Genomic DNA, 22,517 nt, shown 5'->3' with positions numbered 1-22,517 from the left:
TACCCAGGACCAAGTGAGGTTTTTAAGCGGAACCAGTGACCACATAGTATTTGTTTGGTACCAATTATCTGAAGACTAGTGTACTGCTTCATGGGCCTGGCAGGAAATCTGGGTGAATACCAGGAACGGGGACCAGTGTGAGTCACAAAGCACAGCTTTCTGGTCTGTGAAGCAGGTTCCAATGAGGAGGGCTCAAAACTGGTTCTGGGTTACTGCAGTCATTACAGGCTCCCACTGACTGATCAGGGCTCTACCACTTCCTTCTCTTTAAGTTTGGGCAGGATCTGATCTGACGCTTTGTGCCTTTGAGGGGAATTAAGAGGAAAGTGCTAGAAAGCCTGCAGACAACGAAAAGCCCAGGGGATGGCAGGTTTGGAGAAGGTTTGAAGTTCAAAGTAGGGTCTGTTTCAGTATCATCTTTCTAACTAGTAAAGGTCAACTTGAACTGACACAGAAATAACATTTCACGTGAGCTAAACCCAAGCACACCTAGGGAATAACCTAGGTCTGTGTCAAGACTATATAACTGCTTCTATTGCTACTTCCTCCTCAGCTCACAGGTCCCAAGGTGCCAAATATGAAAAGAAAGGCAAAGTGTAGATGACAATTGTAAATTGTGGATGGTAGGCTGTCTTTATTGACTGCAAGTGACCTGGATGATAAGATTCAAAAATATTATCTCTCCAACTAATACATCAGGGCCATGCGGTCAGGTGTGTGTGTGTGCACGTGTGCATGTGTATGTGTGTTTGGGGAGATGATATGTATTATTTTGGTCTTTATCAGTAATCTTTTACTACTGGTCTTTTGGGGGAGTTGGTAGATGAAACATGGAAGAAAAGTGTGCTCATCACAAATGTTTTGAGTTGGGGAACTTCTGTGGCAAATGAGCCTGTGAGCCACTTTTAGCCCTGCGTCCCCTGGTCAATAGTAGTCCTTCTGTGTGTTAGCAGAGTCTCAGTGCAGATAGGAGGAAGGGCATTAGAATCTCAGACTCCTCCTAGGAAGCTGGGTCTTCACTCTCTTAGGCTCTGAAAAAGGTCGGTCACCCCATTCAGTTCTCTCACTGCTTTGAGGGCACTGTGGTGCCACCTCAGCCCAGCCTGGGCCCCGTGGGGACCCTGCTTCCACACACCCCAAATCCTTGGCCTTTTTCTTTTGAAGGCAGGGGGCATAGGGGTGGAAGGCATGTGTCAGCTACCAGAGTAAACACACCTGGTGATAAGTAAGAAAAGGGAAATCCAGGTACAAGTGTTCCAATGGCCAAATTCTTAACCTAAAGTGATGTCAGGACAACTGAAAATCAGAACCTTTGGTGGAAACTGAGGGTTTAGTATCTAAGGCTCCCCTACACTGCTAGGAAGCCGTCAGATTCAGTGAGGCTGTGCCCGTAACACAGCTGTGGGCACAGTGAGACTTCTGATGACATTTGAGAGGATGGACCACATGCATTTTTATTAGTACCTTGCCTCCTTCCTCCGAGGATTTGGGGCTGCTGCCTTAACCTTGATACAGAGGTCCACTCACCTCACACATCTAATGTATACAGAACTGAAGGAGAGGGGTAGTTAAGCAAAACAAAACCTATATAACCATAAGATCAAAGGCCATTTCTTATAAGAAATGCCTTGTTGCATGCTAATGATTTGTGTTTACTTTCATGTATGTCTAAAATTTTTCATAATGAAAAATTGTTAAAAACTAGAAATAACCCCATACAAATGATCATATTTTAAAGCTTCCTTCCAAGGGTAATTTAAAATGGATCCCAAAGAAAGGGTTTATTTTCCACCATCAGCCATTATTGGAGATATATGTATATGTGTGTGTGTGTGTGTATATATATATATATACACACATATATATATTTTTTTTTGCTAAGTCTCTTTTATATCTATAATACAGACGAATAGGAAAAAAGCATTCTTTGAGAACTCTTCAGTATCAGGACAAAGAATGTAATCTATGGAAGTGAGTCATCCTCAGCTACTCTAGTGAAGCTGGTTATTAAAGTAATAAAGCCCTATCAGGATATTCAAGTGAGTCTTACTGTAAGCAGCTTTGGGTGCTTATACCACACAAGTGGTAAGTTTATCTGAAAGCTATCCTGATCTCTTGAGCCTGAATATATCAGAAAAGAATTTATATTTGAATCAAATTTTCAAGGGAGCTCTCTTGCCTCCTGCCAGAACTTGTGGCAAATGCAGACAATTCTCATAAAATAAACTGACAATATGGACTGGTTAAAAGTCAGTGAGTGGTCAGTTGGAACCCTTCCGCACAGCTGGTGGAGAGGTAAAATGGTGCAGCTGCTCCATCAGTATCATGGAGCCTCAAAACCTTAAAAACAGAATTATTATATGATTTAGCAATTCCTCTTATGGGTATATACAGGATTCAAAGGGATATTTGTACACTCATCTTCCTAGTGGCAGTATTCATAGCAGACAAATGTGGAAATAACCCAGATGCCCAAGGATGGATGAAAGGATAAACAAAATACAGCTTATACATACAAGAAATATTACTTAGCCTTAGAAAAGGACATTCTGACACAGGCTACAACATGGATGAACCCTGAAGATATTCTGTGAAGTGAAATAAGCCAAAGAGCCACAAAAAGACAAATACTGTATTATTCTATTCACGAGGTACCGAGAGTAGTTGAGTTCACAGACAGAGAAGTAAGAGTCATGGGTGTCAGGGACTGGGGGAGGGTGGGGAGTCAGTGTTCAGAGGGGAGGATGGAGAGAGCTGAGCGTGGACGGTGGGGATGGGAGAAGAGCAATGTGAAAGCACCCAAGGCCACTCAACTGCACTTAACAACGGTTCATATGGGAAATTTCACGTTATATGAATATTCCTCCAGTGAGAAAAGTGTAGAGGGCAATGAAGAGAGCCTCAAGGGTGTAGGTCATTTTGTAGAGAGTTCAGTTCAGTTCAGTTGCTCAGTCGTGTCCAGCTCTTTGCAACCCCATGGACTGCAGCACGCCAGGCCTCCCTGTCCATCACCAACTCCCGGAGTTTGCTCAAACTCATGTCCATTGAGTCGGTGATGCCAAGCAACCATCTCATCCTCTGTCATCCCCTTCTCCTCCTGCTTTCAATCTTTCCCAGCATCAGGGTTTTTTCCAATGAGTCAGCTCTTCGCATCAGGTGGCCAAAGTACTGGAGTTTCAGCTTCAACATCAGTCCTTCCAATGAACACCCAGGACTGATCTCCTTTAGGATAGACTGGTTGGATCTCCTTGCAGTCCAAGGGACTCTCAAGAGTCTTCTCCAACACCACAGTTCAAAAGCATCAATTCTTCAGCACTCAGCTTTCTTTATAGTCCAACTCTCACATCCATACATGACTACTGGAAAAACCATAGCCTTGATGAGACGGACCTTTGTTGGCAAAGTAATGTCTCTGTTTTTTAACACGCTGTCTAGGCTGGTCATAACTTTCCTGCCAAGGAGTAAGTGGATCTATTGTAGGGAGTAAGTGGACCCATTTCCATTTCCGAGTTGCCAGGGGCTGGGAGAGGGGTGGATGGGGAGTCAGTGTTTAATGGGAATAGAGTCCGTATCCCAGGATGAAAAGAGTTCTGAAGATTCACAACAATGTGAATATACTGCACACCATTGAACTGCACACATAAAAATGGTTAAAATGATAAGTTTTAGGCTATGTATTTTTTCCCATAATTTAAAAAAGAGTGCCAACAATCTTCCCTACTCACCATCGCATCCATAAAAGGGAAGGCAGCAAGATACAGAAAGGCCCTTCTTGTTTTGTTCCCCACTGACTCATCCACATGGTGCAATTTATTGATGATGTAGTAGCCTAAGTCACTATATGCTGCAAAAAAAAAAAAAAAAAAACACACGGCAATATTTAGAAAAAGTTATTCTCATAAGCTTTTTACCTCAAAAGTTTAAAAATAGTTTTAAAGATTATATAATATATATATATGTATTTGGTAGAAAAATCTAGATAAGCAAAAGGATGAAAATCATCTACAATCTCATCCATCCTTCTGCCCAGAAGAGGTCACAGTTGACACTCTGGGTGCTAGTCATCCAGTTGTTTTATGGGTGTTATGTGGTGGAGTATGCTTGGGTGTTTTAACACAAAAATGGGCTCACACTAAAAGGTTGTTGTTGAATCACGCGAAGACACCGGGATTCTTGGCCCCCGGAGGAGAAGAATTCAATCCGGGGCCAGAGACAAGGTTTGATCGCTCAGAGCTTTTGTGTAATAAAGTTTTATTAAAGTATAAAGGAGATAGAGAAAGCTTCTCATAGGCATCAGAAGGGGGCAGAAAGAGTGCCCCCCTGCTAGTCTTCAGCTGGATGTTATATAGTCACTAGCAGTCTGTTAATGAAAGAAAGGAATGTCTTAAAACTCAGAATGGCACCAGGCCCCTCACCCATAAGATGCATTTTGGGATAATCTTGGCACCAAATGGCTTATCCTGGGCCATAAAATGATTAATTTGAATCTTGAAGAAGGGCAGATCACCATACAAATAGTTTGTTTACATAGATTAGGGGAACAATATCTGAGTATAACATACTGGTTTGTCAAGTAGGTTCTGAGCCAAGAGGTGGAACCGACTGGAAGACAGAGTTTGGGGTAAATGCATAGTACATCAGCATAGCTTAAGACAAACATTTCCATAAGAAAAAGGCATTGGTTATCTCTAGGTTTCAGAATAGTTAACTTCAGGTGAAACCAGGTGTCATTATGGCAACATAGTATTTTAAGAGAAACCTCCTTTTAAATTTGTATAGAGAAGGAAAAAATATCGCGTTTGTTTCCTCCTGCCGCTTAAGAGAGATAAAAATGTCTGACACTTGCAGGCTATTTCCTCCGTTTGGAGAGCCCTGGCCTTCCTGCCTGTTACCCTCTCAATACTACATACATACTTGTTTGTGAACCATAAACATCCTTTCCATAACATGCTTCTATATGTGATTGGTTGTACTGAATTCCTTTTTGCAGGTTTATTTAGTATCACTTGCTCAATCTCCAATTAGTATATATTTAGGTTGTTTCCATTCTTTTGATATTATAAAAGAATGCTTGATGGCTAGTTTGAAAGCTCAATGCCCATGTAGTTGTTGTTTAGTTGCTAAGTCACGTCTGACTCTTTTGCGACCCCATGGACTGTAGCCCACCAAGCTCCTCTGTTCATGGAATTTCCCAGGCAAGAATACTGCAGTGGGTTGCCATTTCCTTCTCCAGGGATCAAACCTGCATCTCCTGCATTGGCAGGGGGGTTCTTTACCACTAAGCCACCAGGGAAGCCCTCAATGTCTGTAGGTATTCTTAATTATTTACTAAGAGAAAATTCCTATGTATTAATATGCCTTTTCTTTTTTCTTTAATAAGCTTAATGGATCTACAATATTATGCTAGTTCCAGGTGTACAACACAGGGATTCAACAAAACGTGGCTGTCAATAGAAATTTAAAGGTAGCTAGTCACTGTTTGTAATTCTGTTTCATTTTTCCAAGGAAGGCAAAAATTGTGGGGGATGGAAATGGTGGTATAGTTTGCCCAGTGGAAAAATGCTGTCTCTGTGCTTTCCAAGTCCCTCCAGTGTGAGGATTTGGGACCAGTGTGTAGCTAGAACATAATGGGCTTTAACCAACAAAGGCTGAATGAATGTGTACGTGCCGAAGGGTGAGAAAGGTAGAAAGAGAAAAATTCCATAATGTATGAACTAAGCACTGTGACATTGCTGTGTGTGTGTATTATTTGTCTACAACTCTTTGTGACCCCATGGACTGTGGCTCTCCAGGCTTTTCTGTCCATGGGATTCTCTGGCAAGAATACAGGACTGGGTAGCCATTCCCTTCTCCAGGGGATCTTCCCAACCCAGGGATCGAACCTGGGTCTCCTGGACCACAGGCAGATTCTCTACCGTCTGAGCCACCAGGGAAGCCCCCTGACATTTTAGTAAAGGTTAAATAAAATATTGACTATTTCCTACCTCATTGATACAAAGTTTAGACCATATAGGAAAACAATAATCTTTGTGTTTTCATAGGGTTTTACATAGTGCTCTAATAGTAGTGTTCCTGCTGTGTTCACTCTTTCATTAATATGAATATTTATACACTTGAGAAGTGCAGAAGCTGCTTTAAAATTAGAAAGGAGGTCAAATGCAGCGTCCCTCTTACTTTTTGTGAAACAATCAGAATCCCTTCCTCCATTTCAAAGTGTGGGGGACGATTTGTTACCACTTGTTATTGTCATTGTTCGGTCACTAAATTGTTTCTCTTTGTGGGTTTATTACCATATTAATTGGTAAAAAGAAATAATCCTCCATCTTTTGTTGGGATTAGCCTGGAATTATGAGAATGTTGCGGAGAAGGCAATGGCACCCCACTCCAGTACTCTTGCCTGGAAAATCCCATGGACGGAGGAGCCTGGTGGGCTCCAGTCCATGAGGTCGCTAAGAGTCGGGCACGACTGAGCGACTTCACTTTCACTTTTCCCTTTCATGCATTGGAGAAGGAAATGGCAACCCACTCCAGAACTCTTGCCTGGAGAATCCCAGGGACGGGGGAGCCTGGTGGGCTGCTGTCTATGGGGTCGCACAGAGTTGGACACGACTGAAGCGACTTAGCAGCAGGAGCAGCAGCATGAGAACGTTGAATCAAGCATGCTCTTCAGGATGGAAAAAAAGATATTTAAATGCACAAATGGGAATCCCAGTGGGAGTGACGTATGAGTAAGTGATTTCAAGAGGCAGGGGGCTAAGATGACTGAGTCATACAGAAAACAGGGCTGGTGAGGGAAGCAAATGCAGGAGGGGAGATCTGAATCCTCCCAGGAGGAACAGAGGTGGAAATCAAAAGGTGAACCACCAGGTGAGCCCAGGTGTCAGTTGTGGAGCATGGTGGGGCCAGCAGAACAGGAAGGGAAATCCAGGAGGGAGGCTGGCACTTGGCAGAAAGAGCAAAGAAGGGAGAAGTGGGATTAGTTATGGCCAGGGACCAGGGAGGCAGCTGTGATGTCCTGCTTGGATCAGAAGGTACAAAGGTGACCTGACCCTTTGAGGCAGGGAGGGAGTCCTCCAGCCCCACTTTGCAGTGAGGTGAGAAGTGCATTCAGATCTGAGATGAGCCGCTGAAACCCGAAGCTGGGATGCAGATGTTACTGAACCACACACACAGCTTACTGTGAGTGCTGAGACTTGGAAATCATGGTCACTGTTGATCTGTACATGCCTTTTCATTGTCGGTCAAGTTCATTGTGTGGAGATCCCCAGAGATATGTCCTGATCCTGCCCCCTTGCCCTTCCTGGCAGAGGCAGCTGCCAATGGTAAAGGCAGCCACGCTGGGCAAACAGAGCCATGCCAAGTGCAGGAGCCCGGGGATGGCTATGAATAGCTCAGGAACTAAAATTCCCTGGTAAAGGTTAGAGCTGATATAAATGCCAGCTGAGCGGACCTGACTGGATGGCCAAAGTGGGGACCTTGAGACTGGAGAAAGGCTGAGATTCAGAGGGGGAAATGTATGGGTTGACCTCTGTCCCCTCACAATTCATTTGTTGACTCCTAGCCCTTAGGACCTCAGAAGGTGACCTTATTTGGCATCAGGATCATTGCAGGTATAATTAGTGAAGGTCGGGTGACCCTGGGGCTTCCCTGGTGGCTCAGATGGTAAAGAATTCGCCTTTAGTGCAGGAGACTTGGGTTCAATCCCTGGGTGGGGAAGATCCCCTGGAGAAGGAAATGGCAACCCACTCCAGTATTCTGGCCTGGAAAATCCCATGGACAGAGGAGCCTCGTGGGCTACAGTCCCTGGGATTGAAGAGTTGGACACGACTGAGGGACCAACTACACACACGCAGGGTGACACTGAAGGACAGTGGGCCTCCACCCACGGCAACTGGTATCCTTCTAAACGGGGCATTTGGGTACCTATAGAATGTGCAAAAGGACAAGCTCACGAGACCATCAAGGGAGAGATCAGGGAGATGCCTCCTCAAGCCAAAAGATACTACACATCACAAACCCCCAGAAGCTGGAGAGGGGCCTGGGACAGGTTCTTGGTCATGGCCTTCAGAGGAACCAACCTCACCACCACTGCCTCGATCTTCCAGCCTCCAGACCGTGAGACTACGCACTTCTGCTGTCTGTGGTGCTTTGCAAGGACAGACCTAGCAAACTCATACAGGTGGCTTCTAGAGAGAATTCTTTTCCCATGAGACTGTAGGATAGCAGCCAGAGAAGAAAGGTTGTATGAGTTTGAGAAGCTGCGAGCAGAGCGTGCAGTTGGCTCATGTGGTCTGAGTGTATGGGGGTCAGTATAAATCAGTTTTTCTACTTCTATGAATATACCTAAGTATTGCCACTGTTGCTGTTAAGTCATGTTAAGTCATGTTAGACTCTTTTGCGACCCCATAGTCTGTCGACCGCCAGGCTCCTCTATCCGTGGGATTTCCCAGGCAAGAATACTGGAGTGGGTTGCCGTTTCCTTCTCCCATGACATCTTCCTGACCCAGGGATCGAACCCAGGTCTCCTGCATGGCAGGCAGATTCTTTACCGTCTGAGCTGCCTGGGAAGCCCATATCTAAGTATACCAATTTATTAGAATATTTGAACTAAAACGTTAAAAACAGTGCCTTTACGCAGAGCAATGAAGAGCAAACATCTAAAGTTGAAGAGAGTCTGCAGGACTGCTGGGTGCTGAACTCAGCCAAAGCTCTGATTCTGCCAGGATGTCCCCCGCCTCCTCGTTTTGTTCAGACTGCAGCTCCGGGGTCCCCAAGTGCCAGGGTACTTTGACACCAATGGGCCTGAGGATGTTTTTGCTTCTTTTTACTTCCTGTCCTCTTTTGGCTACTAGAGGAAAATTCTGGAGGCCACGGAAAGAAGCTTTTCTTCCTGTTTTTCTTCCTTCCTTTTACTCCTCCCCTATGCAGTAGAAGAGTCTGATTTTAACTACAAAGGTTGTTTCCACCCTGGGAGTAGGAATGTTCAATTCCAGCAGCTGTTTTTCACCTAATATCCTCTCACCCTACCCTCTGTTTCCCAGAGCTGTTTCTGGCTGGAGCTGGAGGCTGGGGTTAATTTGTTTAAAGTGCTTTGCATCGAGTCTATAATTACCAGGCTAGCTGCCTTCATGACACTTAGTAACCTTCAACTTTTATAAACGGCCTTACTAAGACTGTTCTGAAATAGCCTATATTCCTTATGAAAAGTAGAACATTAGAAAGAGAAATTAAGCGAGGCTTTTGAATAGATGTAAATGGATTTCATGGCCTGGCTGCAGCAAGAGGACATGGACTTGACCTATTTACAGGTATTTGAGCTGTGGAAACAGGAAACAGGAGGGGCCGTCATTCAAATCCCTAGCTCCTCCTACCTCAGCCCACTGGAGTGGTGGACCCTCCCAGAATCAGTGGTTCGCAAACTTGTCCAACCAGAGTAACCAGTGCTTGTTGTAAAATGCCATGAAATATTGGTATTAATCAAAACAAGTCTCATTACCTAAAATTTTCCGATGGGAGTTGACGAAAAAGCCTTCCTCCCATTTTAGGGAAAGGTTAATATGTGCATTTCCGAGAGGCAAATTTGGGAACCTTTGTTGCTGTTGTTCAGTCGCTAAGTTGTGTCCGACTCTTTGCAATCCTATGGACTGCAGTACACCAGCCTTCCCTGTCCTTCACCATTCCCCGAAGTTTGCTCAAACTCATGTCTGTTGAGTTGGTGATGCCACCCAACCATCTCATCTTCTGCTGTCCCCTTCTCCTCTTGCCTTCAATCTTTCCCAGCATCGGGGTCATAATTATATACATTATATATATGCTACATATGATAGCACATAATACAAGTGATAACATATATATTATAGTATAGGGAACTGTACTCACTATCTTATAATAACCTATACTGGAAAAGAGTCTGAAAAACAAATATATGCACAACATTCACTTTTCTGTACACTTGAAACTAATGAAGTGAGGTGAAAGGCGCTCAATCGTGTCCGACTCTCTGTGACCCCGTGGACTATACAGCCCATGGGATTCTCCAGGCCAGAATACTGGAGCGGGTAGCCTTTCCCTTCTCTAGGGGATCTTCCCAATCCAGGGATCTAACCCAGGTCTCCCGCATTGCAGGTGGATCCTTCACTAGCTTAGCCACAATACCTCAATAAAAAAAGACTCGATTGAGTGGGTAACGTAATAATTTATTGCATGATTTCTGCTTCTCCCTAGAGAACAAGCCTTACGCCTGAAATCCCAGGATCTAGGCCAATATTTTCCGCATAGCAGGTGTTCAGTCTCTGTGGATGGAATAAATGCATGAATCCATAATCCCGCCAAGAAGTGAGTGCAGTAGGCTGATGGCTACAATGTCCTCAACTCTTCTCTCTTCCTACTCTGCATGTGACTTTGTAGTTCCTCCTGTCAAAAGTTGGAGTCAGTTTCCCTATTCCTGGAACCTGGGCTGGCCTGTGACTTGTCCTGCCCAGGAGTGTGCAGTGGCAGTGAAGTTGAGCTGCATCTGATTCTTGGCCCAAGAGACCCTGTGTGTCTCTATCCATCGCTGGAGGTACGGGCACAGCTGTTTAGGCAAGCTCGGGCTGGTGGAGGAGGGTGAGAGGCGATGTGGAACAGAGCTCAGCTTTACATAGAGCTACCTGGACCAGCCTACTGTTACCTGACAGAGCCTGGTGAGCCCACCAAGGCCAGCAGAGTCTCCTTTGGATTCAGCTGACCACAGAGGCATAAACACGGCCAAGTGCAAAACAGCCGCCCCACCGACCTATGGTCTAGTGAGCAAGAATGAAAGCTTGTCTTGTGAGTCAGTGAGTACCGAGGTGATTGCCACATGGCAATAAATCATGAGACTATACAGACCTGCCTGTCCATTCCTAGCACCCTTGCTGGTTTAAATGATACCAAGTTATCCCAATTTACTCTTTACAGGATTGGTTTATAATCCATGAATAATGGACAGCTTTGTTGACAAGGGAACAAGGACAAACAGAGTCTCTTGAGAAACTGTAGAAGCCCAGGAAACTGTACAAGTTTTGTTCCTCTGAGCTCTGCGGATTGCCTGGACTCCTCTGTGGCATGGAAGAGGCCTTGCAGATCACTGGAAGGAGTAAGTGTGGAAAGAAATAAACAAATCCACAGCAGTGGTTTCTACCTCTGTGTGAATTAGGAGGCCAGGCCATACTATAATTTTCACGCATGTGAAGTTGACTTGGACCCAATGAAACCAAACACAACGTGGCAAATTTTCCTCTCTTTTATAGATAAACAGGGAGAAACAGGAAAATACCTGACCCCTGGGTTAAACTAAGGTCTGGGGCTGGCAAATCTCATGACTTGCATTTTTATAAAATGGAGTCTCATAGATGAGTTCATGACTAGGGTAGCGGCTACAATTTAGCTTAAGTAAAAGTATTAGTCACTCAGCCGTGTCCAACTCTTTGGGACCCCCATGGGCTGTAGATTGCCAGGCTCCTCTGTCCATGGAATTCTCTAGGCAAGAATACTGGACTGAGTTGCCATTTCCTTCTCCAGGGGATCTTCCTGATCCAGGGACTGAACCTGGGTCTCCTACATGGCAGGTCGATTCTTTACAGTCTGAGACACCAGAGAAGCCTATAATTTAGTTTAAAAGGGACACTTACTGGCAGTTGCCCAACAAATGACAAGAACAAAAAGCCAGGAATACTTTCAAGGCTCCTGCAATTTGGGTTTCTTGAGCCAGGCCACAGGTATACATAGAATAGACATCAACTTTTCCGCCAGTGGATTTCAAATCTGTCAGTTTGACAAGTTCCAAGTGTCTACTCCTCTGACTAATTGTATAAGGTTTGGGGCAGGAAATTTTCTGGAACCATCTTTTCCTCAGCATCTCCCCCACAAATTCCTGAGGAGGTGCCTGTCTGGTCAGTGAGAATCACCCCAGTCATGTCAGGGGAAAGCCACAACCATGTGCAAAACTCAAAGGATGGGAGAAGATCTGGCTCAGGAGCTGGCTCCAAAAAGAACAAGAAATCAGAGAAAATGAATATGAAACACACAAGGAAAAAACCTTATTGCAAATGTAATAGGCAAATGCAATAAAAAGGACCTAGTGAAAGATCTCTCTTTTATTGGGACAAACACAAAAACCCTACAAAGGATGACCCTACAAAGCAGTTTTGGGTCCTCTCTGACCTAAGTGTATAACATCTTGCTGTAACCCACCAGTGGATGGCCAGATATAATACCAGGGAAGTGAAGGAAAGGAGAAACATCTGAAACTGGGTTGCTCAAAGCTGGAGATGCTCACATTTGAAATCTCTTCCAAGTAAGAAGATCCTGCAGGAACTGGTAGATGACTAGTAGACACTGAAAAGTTTGAAATGTCAAAGTTCATCCAAATTGGGGGAAAAAAACTCTAAGAGATCATTCTGGGAATGATGATTTCTCCAATGGGAAATACACAATTTTTGGAAAGAAAAAATCTCAGAGTACTTAGCTAAGGCATTAGTTCATAACCAAGGAGACTATGCAGAATGACAAAATATATTCAGCTTTTCTAAGCAATAAAAATTTCTTTAGTGACCATAAAGTTAAAAAGCAGTAATCAGAACATACAGATCTGCCTTGTTGTTAAGGCTGTATTAAACATACCTATATGAACGTCTGTTGGATCATTGAGAAAGCAAGAGAGTTTCAGAGAAACATCAACTTCTGTTTTATTGACTATGCCAAAGCCTTTGACTGTGTGGATCACAACAAACTGTGGAAAATTCTTAAAGAGATAGGAATACCAGACCACCTGACCTGCCTCCTGAGAAATCTGTATGCAGGTCCAGAAGCAACAGTTAAAACTTGACGAGGAACAACAGACTGGTTCCAAATTGGGAAAGGAGTACATCAAGGCTGTATATTGTCACCCTGCTTATTTAACTTATATGCAGAGTACATCATGTGAAATGCTGGGCTGGATGAAGCACAAGCTGAAATCAAGACTGCTGGGAGAAATATCAATAACCTCGGATTTGCAGATGACACCACCCTTATGGCAGAAAGCGAAGAGGAACTAAAGAGCCTTTTGATGAAAGTGAAAAAGGAGAGTGAAAAAGTTGGCATATAACTCAACATTCAGAAAACGAAGATCATGGCATCTGGTCCCATCACTTCATAGAAAATAGATGGGGAAACAATGGAAACAGTGAGAGACTATTTTTCTGGGCTCCAAAATCACTGCAGATAGTGACTGTAGCTATGAAATTAAAAGACGCTTGCTCCTTGGAAGAAAGATATGACCAACCTAGACAGCACATTAAAAAGCAGAGACATTACTTTGCCAACAAAGGTCCGTCTAGTCAAGGCTATGGTTTTTCCTGTGGTCATGTATGGATGTGAGAGTTGGACTATAAAGAAAGCTGAGCCCCAAAGAATTGATGCTTTTGAACTGTGGTGCTGGAGAAGATTCTTGAGAGTCCCTTGGTCAGCAAGGAGATCCAACCAGTCCATCCTGAAGGAGATTGGTCCTGGGTGTTCATTGGAAGGAGTGATGTTGAAGCTGAAACTCCAGTACTTTGGCCACCTGATGTGAAAAGCTGACTCATTGGAAAAGACCCTGATGCTGGGAAAGACTGAAGGCAGGAGGAGAAGGGGAGAACAGAGGATGAGATGATTGGATGGCATCACCAACTCAATGGACATGAGTTTGAGCAAGCTCCGGGAGATGGTGAAGGACAGGGAAGCCTGGTGTGCAGACCATGGGGTGGCAAAGAGTCGGACACGACTGAGTGACTGAGTTGAACTGATATGAACACTAGGATAAATCTGCTTTATTTTATATAGTTGTCACTGAGATGTAACAACAACAAAAAAATGCCCACTGGTATCAAAGGCCCTCCAAGGGACCCAGGAACAGCTGCAGGGTTAAGTGCCTAACGCCCTCTCTGCTGGTCCTCTTTCTGCTTGGCCCTTCCCTGCTCTCCTTCCCTTTCATTCTTCCTCCCCCTTCGCCATCTGTGTTGTCTAATGGGCTCTTCCGTAGTCTCAGGCTGCACATCTCCTGTGCTGGGTTACCTGCCCCAACCCGAGCATCAGACATCCACCTGGTACTTGTGACATTCAACACTGAACTCTTTTTCCTGCTTTATTATCCCCTATTTATAAATGTATGGTGGCTGTGTGCCTCCCAAATCTTCCCCCACCACCCAATAACCCCTTCTCTTGCCTTCTCCACTGTCACTGTGCTCGCTCAAATCCACTTTTGACTCCTCCAACTTTGACTCTGGTTTACTTCTACCATCTTGCTTTTCTTTTTAAAAATATTTATTTTACAGTAGGTTCTCATTAGTCATCTATTTTATACATAGTAGTATATATGTATATGTATATAGTAGTATATATGTATACATATAGTATCAGATCAGATCAGATCAGATCAGTCGCTCAGTCGTGTCCAACTCTTTGCGACCCCATGAATCGAAGCATGCCAGGCCTCCCTGTCCATCACCAACTCCCGGAGTTCACTCAGACTCACGTCCATCAAGTCAGTGATGCCATCCAGCCATCTCATCCTTTGTCGTCCCCTTCTCCTCTTGCCCCCAATCCCTCCCAGCATCAGAGTCTTTTCCAATGAGTCAACCCTTCGCATGAGGTGGCCAAAGTACTGGAGTTTCAGCTTTAGCATCATTCCTTCCAAAGAAATCCCAGGGCTGATCTCCTTCAGAATGGGCTGGTTGGATCTCCTTGCAGTCCAAGGGACTCTCAAGAGTCTTCTCCAACACCACAGTTCAAAAGCATCAATTCTTCGGCACTCAGCCTTCTTCACAGTCCAACTCTCACATCCATACATGACCACAGGAAAAACCATAGCCTTGACTAGACGAACCTTTGTTGGCAAAGTAATGTCTCTGCTTTTGAATATGCTATCTAGGTTGGTCATAACTTTCCTTCCAAGGAGTAAGCATCTTTTAATTTCATGGCTGCAGTCACCATCTGCAGTGATTTTGGAGCCCAGAAAAATAAAGTATCACACTGTTTCCACTGTTTCCCCACCTATTTCCCATGAAGTGATGGGACCAGATGCCATGATCTTCGTTTTCTGAATGTTGAGCTTTAAGCCAACTTTTTCACTCTCCACTTTCACTTTCATCAAGAGGCTTTTGAGTTCCTCTTCACTTTCTGCCATAAGGGTGGTGTCATCTGCATATCTGAGGTTATTGATATTTCTCCTGGCAATCTTGATTCCAGCTTGTGTTTCTTCCAGTCCAGTGTTTCTCATGATATACTCTGCATAGAAGTTACTCCTTTTCCTATTTGGAACCAGTCTGTTGTTCCATGTCCAGTTCTAACTGTTGCTTCCTGACCTGCATACAAATTTCTCAAGAGGCAGATCAGGTGGCCTGGTATTCCCATCTCTTTTAGAATTTTCCACAGTTTATTGTGATCCACACAGTCAAAGGCTTTGGCATAGTCAATAAAGCAGAAATAGATGTTTTTCTGGAACTCTGTTGCTTTTTCCATTACTCAGCCATAAAAAGGAATGGAATTGTGCTATTTGCTGAGAATGTGGATAGATTCAGAGACTGTCATACAGAGTGAAGTTTAAGTCAGAAAGAGAAAAATAAATGCTACATATTACAGTATCATAAAAATTTTCACAGGCTGAAAATAGCTTTTGCTTCTAGAAATCCACGCTGAACAGGCACACTTTGCCATTAACCACATCTCTTTGAGGAGATGGGTGTAATGGCCACCATCTGTTTTGTGTTTGTCTCACTTCTGTATCCAGCTTATCATTAGTAGTACTTGAATGACATGCACATACTATTTGTTGAGTAAGCAATTTGTTGGACCACTGATAGGACAGACAGGGATTGGATTATATTAAAAGTGAGTTACTGCTTCTGCTGATGCTAAGTTGCTTCAGTGCTGTCCGACTGTGTGCGACCCCATAGATGGCAGCCCACCAGGCTCCCCCGTCCCTGGGATTCTCCAGGCAAGAACACTGGAGTGAGTTGCCATTTCCTTCTCCAATGCATGAAAGTGAAAAGTGAAAGTGAAGTTGCTCAGTCGTGTCCGACTCTTAGCGATCCCATGACTTCAGCCCACCAGGCCCCTCCGCCCATGGGATTTTCCAGGCAAGAGTCCTGGAGTGGATTGCCGTCACCTTCTCCAAAAAGTGAGTTAAACAAAGGGCAATTCTTACTCTCACTCCCCTTTAGTCAAAGCCCCTCAAGTGAAAAGCAGGAAGGTCAGCTCTACTAATACTAGTGGTATGTCTCTTTAGAATTAACAAGAATGCTAATAATATCATGAGGGAAAATGGTCGAATTTTATCTATAAATGTGTTTGAATACAGAAGTATATTCATTAAAACTACAGATGACATCTTGCTGGGAAAAGTAACTATGATGGTAAAGAATAAAATGAAAAAACAGGTAAATTAGGAAACAAAGCAAAAAGAAATCTAGGAGTTGGCCATTAAACTGAAAATAAACAAACAAACAAACAAACGCCCAACAGGGTGGTGGTGTTAAAGCCACAGCCTGAGGTTTGATGGAATTAAGGAAACATAATAGATAAGAAAAGTCACCATTTGTAATCTTAATGCGGCCAGGCAAAATAGTCATTTAGAGCCTTGGGTCAAACTCACAAGTCCATCTTGTATCAAAGATAAGGGAAAAATTAGAAAGGGATGTGTGATCCACACATGTCACTAGTGGTAAAGAACCTGCGTGCCAATGCAGGAGATGTAAGAGACGCAGGTTTGATTCCTGGAGGAGGGCATGGTAATAACCCACACTAGTATTCTTGCCTGGAGAATCCCAAGGACAGAGGAATGTGGTGGGCTACGTCCACAGGGTCGCAAAGAGTCGGACACGACTGAAGCAACTGAACACTGCACGTGCTGAAATACAACTCATGTTTTCAGAGCCAGTTAGAAAATGACCGAGTCCCTTAGACTGCAAGGAGATCAAACCATTCAAGCCTGAATACTCATTTGAAGGACTGATGCTGAAGCCAGAGCTCCAAGCCTTTGGCTACCTGATGTGAAGAGCTGACACACTGGAAAAGATCTTGATGCTGGGAAAGATTGAGGGCAGGAGGAGATGGGGGCAACAGAGGATGAGATGGTTGGATGGCATCACCAATTCAGTAGAAATGAGTTATAGCAAACTCTGGGGGATAGTGAAGGACAGGGAAGCCTGGTGTGCTGCAGTCCATGGGGTCGCACAGAGTGGGACATGACTGAGTGACTGAATAACAACAGAAGATGACTCACCTCTTGAGCTTTTCAGAACACACCCCTAAGAGAAAGAATCTCTTCCTCCCCTCTGCTCTCAAATGTCCTTACATAAATGCTATGGAAAAGTTAGAAGGTCTTGATAAAAGAAAGAAATCCATTAAGGAGATAGGGAAATAGCACCTAAAAAGGAACGTTTAAGGCAATAAGACTGGTTTCGCCTGAACAAAGGAATATAAAGAAACTAGGCTTCTAGCCTAGATCACTCTGGTTTCTCACTCTGAGTTAACCTGGTGGACTGGGAACACCTTGCTTCTTGTACGGACTCTAAGCCTTACTGAGGAGCTGCTCGTGTGAGGAATGGTGGTCGTGGTGGTGGTTTAGTTGCTCAGTCGTGTCCAACTCTTGCGACCCATGGACTGTAGCCCGCCAGGCTCCTCTGTCCATGGGATTTTCCAGGCAAGAATACTGGACTGGGTTGCCGTTTCCATCTCCAGGGGATCCTCCCCACCCAGGGAGCGAACCTGGGTCTCCTGCATTGCAGGCAGATTCTTTACCGACTGAGCTAAATACATACTCATTTCACTCTCAGGCCAAGCAAATACAATTAGAAGACTGCCTGAGAACAGATGATGGCTTCTCAAGTCAAACATATCTGGAATATTTGCCTTTCTGTTTTATCTGTCACTGTTTCCTTGTCCCAAGCATAGACATCTGAGAGCTAACTGTTCAAGTAGAGATGTAAGTAGCTGTTTTTAGCATGACTAAGACATGAGAAACGGGTTTTAGTGTCCAGTGTAGGTGACACATTGTAACGTAGAAACTAAATGGGTGGATGTTTATTGATGATGAGAAAATTATGTTGGAAAATGTAGCAAAGAGATCAATATCCTATCTGGAGCTTGTGGTCAAGCTTCTGGGAAACCATTGGCAAGATCTGAGGACAGAAAAGCTTGAGTGCTCAGTCACTTCAGTTATGTCCAACTCTTTGCAACCTCATGGACAGCATCCTGCTAGGCTACCCTGTTCACGGGATCTACCTGCCAAGAATACTGGAGTGGGTTGCCACGCTCTCCTCCAGAGGATCTTCCCCATCCAGGGATTGAACCCACATCTCCTGTGTCTCCTGCATTGCAGGCAATTCTTTACTCCTGAGCCACCAGGGAAGCCCCAGAAAGACTTACAGGATACTTAAAAAAAAAAACAAAAAACAGAAAGAGGAGACAAGAAGATGAGCAAATATGCCTGATGTAGCAGACAAGGCAAGAGAAGAATTAAACCCTTAGACAGAAAATTGAAATGAGACCAATATACTACAGGTGGAAAAATCATTAAATTTTGAGTTGTAAATGTTTGAAAGAAATTGATATGTGCTTCTGTAGTGACTGTGGAAAGCATTTGTTTGGGGGGAAATGTTATATAGTAATTCTAAAAATATCAACAGTGATAAAAACAATTGTTAAATATCTGGAGGTAGAACCATTTTGGTTCAAATTTAAGATTTTAGGATTCCATCTTAAAGTTGAAAAACTTGGATTTAAATTAGAAAATGACTTCAATTTTTATTTCAGTGACCAAATTGTTCCTCCCAACGGTGTCAATAACACAGAAAACTCAAGTTTTCCTTAATTACAGACAGCTAGTAATTAGCTGTGAGTCCCAAAGTCTCATTCCCTCATAAAACAGGAAATGTTGGGTTTATTTGGAAGGAGTTTTATAAAAAGGAACTAATTTGTCTTCCTTTTTTAGGCAAAAACTTATTTAGACCTGCTCATTTCATGTATGTCATTTTCTCAGATACACATGGTGTTGGTGGTGGTAGCTTAGTTGTTAAACCGTGTCCGACTCTTGCAACCCCGTGGACTGTAGCCCACCAGGCTCCTCTGCCCATGGGATTTCCCAGGCAAAAATACTGTGGTGGGTTGCCATTTCCCTCTCCATGGGATCCTCCTGACCTAGGGATCAAACCCAGGTCTCCTGCACTGCAGGCAGATTCTTTACTGACTGAGCCACTGTGCCATCTATGAAAATGGCCCAGATGAATTCTTGTTGCTGAAGTTTCCTTTAAAACTCAGTAGAGAGCTCAGTATTCAGGGTGTAAGTTGAGGGCAAGAAAGGCATCTCCTCTCCACCCCACACCCTGAAGCTCTCAGTCCAAATGAAAACGATCAACAGCAACACTTGGTCTGGATATTTGGCCCACGGGAAGCATCTTCTGGTCCTCATTGTTCTTAGCACAAAATCCTATGCTCTATTAAAAAGGAAACCCACAAAGAGCTGGCTCTATTTACTTTCAGATGAGTAAACTTGAGTTGACACCTGAGTACATGGGAGATGGTGTGGGTTAATCTCCTGGCTCTTCACTCAGCACGGACATTCATGGTTCTCAGGCAACCAGGGCCAAGCTGAAGACACACAACGGGTTTGTGAAGGGTTGTTCACGGGCTTCATGTAACTGGGTTCAGTAGGTGGGTCATTCAACTTTTATGCCAGGTAAGCTGAGCTGTTTTGAAGTCTATAGGTTCTGAAATTGTGCCCTTAAGGGTTTTTATCACTACCCTGAAGGCAGCAGAAGTAGAGCTCTGACTCTAAAGGAAAGGGCTTTCCAACCACGGGTCAATCACTCTGTGTGACTTAATTTTCTTGTTCGATGCAAAGAATGTTATGCCCAGAGTGTCGAGTCTCATCTAAAATAGAAGCATGAGGTCCTAAAATGAGACAATTTTAATACAGAAGACAATCTCATTTGTTTTCACTGCTGATGAGAATTAATCCTAAATAATGCTCATTCTGTTTTTATTCTTAAGATTAAGTGAGTCTGATAAAGTAGATAAGCACCAAGGTCCTACTATATAGCACAGGGAACTCTAGTCAATATCTTGTAATAACTATAATAGAAAAGAATCTGAAAAAGTTATATATATAGCTGAATCAGTGTGCTGTACACCTGAAGTTAACACAATATTGTAAATCAACTACACTTTAATTTGGAAAAAAAGGTTAAGTAACGTCTGTCTAACAAAAGCACCTAACTTTTTTTTATCTTTGTGTGTGTGTGTGTGTGTGTGTGTGTGTTGTGCTTAGTTGCTCAGTCATGTCTGACTCTTTTTGACCTCAAGGACAGTAGCCCGCCAGGCTCTTCTGTCCATGGGATTCTCCAGGCAAGAATATGGAGTGGGTAGCCATTCCCTTCTCCAGAAGATCTTCTCTAACCAGGGATCGAATTCTGGTCTTCTACATTGAGATGGATTCTTTATAATCTGAGCCACCAGGGAAGCCTTAACAAAAGTGAGTGAGGTCGCTCAGTTGTGTCCAACTCTGTGACCCCTTGGACTGTAGTCTACCAGGTTCCTCTGTCCATGGGATTTTCCAGGCAAGAATACTGGAGTGGGTTGCCATTTCCTTCTCCAGGAGATTTTCCCGACCCAGGGATTGAACCTGGGTCTCTGGCATTGTAGGCAGATGCTTTATCGTCTGAGCCACCAGGGAAGCCCTAAATCTGATCACATATTAATGGAACTCCTCCTTCTCTGACACAGGGTTTGGGAACCAGAGACATACAGTTTCCTAGAGAAAGGATGTCTCTTTTTTGCCCTAGAAGTATCAACTCCATTCCCCCCAACCCTTAAAATTCTCATGATACTTAGTAATTATGGAAGAAATCACTTACTACAATAAATACATGTAAATAGATTAAGAGGAACAGGGAATTGGCAAAGCTGGATTCTTAAGGGATGACCCACAGTCTTACCTATGAGGGTGTGGAAGACGGCAGCAATGGCCCCGGCCACCACCATGCACAGGACAGCTTTGGTCCTGTCCCGCTTGCTGTTCACAAACACCAGGCCCACATTCTTGAAGTCACTCATGGGCCCTGTGAAGAACTTCATTAAGGAGTAGGCCAGCCCATAGCTGGCCAGCATCTCCACTGCATCTTCCTTGACAGCAGCGATCCCCCGGTTCAAGGCCTGTGGAGGGAAGAGACCCACAAACAGCATTAGAAACGTTGTCTCCTCTCCCACAATAAAATGCAGCAGGTTGTGTTTCCATAGGAATGCTAAGCAGCTTATAGGGTAAGTCTCACTGTAATTTGATAAAGGTTATTTATTTTCATTTTCATCCATATTAGCTTCAGTTTGAAATATCTTCTTGTGGGGGAGATAGCTGTCCACTATCGCCTATGAAATTCCTATGAAAGGAATAGAAAAAACCCAACAAGTGTTCTATGTTAATATCAGAAAATAATTCTAAGATGTTCTGGTTAAAAGGTTAACATGTTAAATTTTATTTGCAGGCTGAATCTACACAATAGCAACAGGCATTTTGGAAATGGGTCAACCACTTTATATGGAGTGGGTGATGGGTCCTTTTTTTCCCTGTGTGTGTATATGTGTGAAATATTGTACTTATGTATGTATCCTTGATAGCATAATGTAAGCTGTATGTCATGAAAATGGGTATTGATGGAATTTTTATAACATCTGTGGATGCTATTCACCTGATTCTTATTGTACTTTAATTTGAAATATATTCCTGATCTTTGTGCAGACAAATAAGAAAAGAAAATCTTTAAATACACTGTTTTTGAATAATTCTTGCTGGAGATGTGGCAATAGAATATTCTGTTTTAACCATCCCCTATGAGGGACCACCCCTCTGAGCTTCTAACTTTCCCACCTACTAGATGAATAAATTGGGGCCTCCCAGTGGCACTAGTGATAAAGAATCCACTTGCCAATGCAGGAGACACAGAGCCTAGGGTTTGATCCCTGAACCTGGAAGATCCTCTGGGGGAGAGAATGGCTACCCACCTCAGTATTCTTGCCTGGAGAATTCCATGGACAGAGGAGCTAGATAGGCTATAGTCCATAGGGTTGCAAAGAGTGGGAGAAGACTGCGAGACTGAGCACACAGATGAATAAATTAGATTGGAGCTTGTGGGAATGGATGTCTAAGTAGAAGAACTTTGTTTTAAAAATGTCACCAGATGGCTGCTATCAAAAAGTCTACAAACAATAAATGCTGGAGAGGGTGTGGAGAAAAAGGAACCCTCTTACACTGTTGGTAGGAATGCAAACTAGTACAGCCACTATGGAGAACAGTGTGGAGATTCCTTAAAAAACTGGAAATAGAACTGCCTTATGACCCAGCAATCCCACTGCTGGGCATACACACTGAGGAAACCAGAATTGAAAGAGACACGTGTACCCCAATGTTCATCGCAGGACGGTTTACAATAGCCAGGACATGGAAGCAACCTAGATGTCCATCAGCAGATGAATGGATAAGAAAG

The 22,517-nt window shown here is 43.7% G+C and overlaps 1 protein-coding gene across 2 annotated transcripts in view; it reads right to left on the bottom strand.

Moving 5' to 3' along the window:
* ANKH (ANKH inorganic pyrophosphate transport regulator) overlaps positions 1-22,517 on the bottom strand; it is a 170,287-nt gene that overhangs the window by 52,967 nt on the left and 94,803 nt on the right. For both annotated transcript variants that reach the window (XM_055555187.1, XM_055555188.1), the window contains 2 exons: positions 20,976-21,192; positions 3,726-3,844 (listed from right to left, as the gene is read on the bottom strand). In XM_055555187.1, the coding sequence (XP_055411162.1) occupies positions 3,726-3,844; positions 20,976-21,192 (336 nt within the window). The remainder of the gene's footprint in view (positions 1-3,725; positions 3,845-20,975; positions 21,193-22,517) is intronic.

This window comes from Bubalus kerabau, chromosome 18, assembly GCF_029407905.1.
Source record: "Bubalus kerabau isolate K-KA32 ecotype Philippines breed swamp buffalo chromosome 18, PCC_UOA_SB_1v2, whole genome shotgun sequence".
Lineage (NCBI taxonomy): Eukaryota > Metazoa > Chordata > Mammalia > Artiodactyla > Bovidae > Bubalus > Bubalus kerabau.
This window is presented reverse-complemented; position numbering and strand designations above follow the sequence as displayed.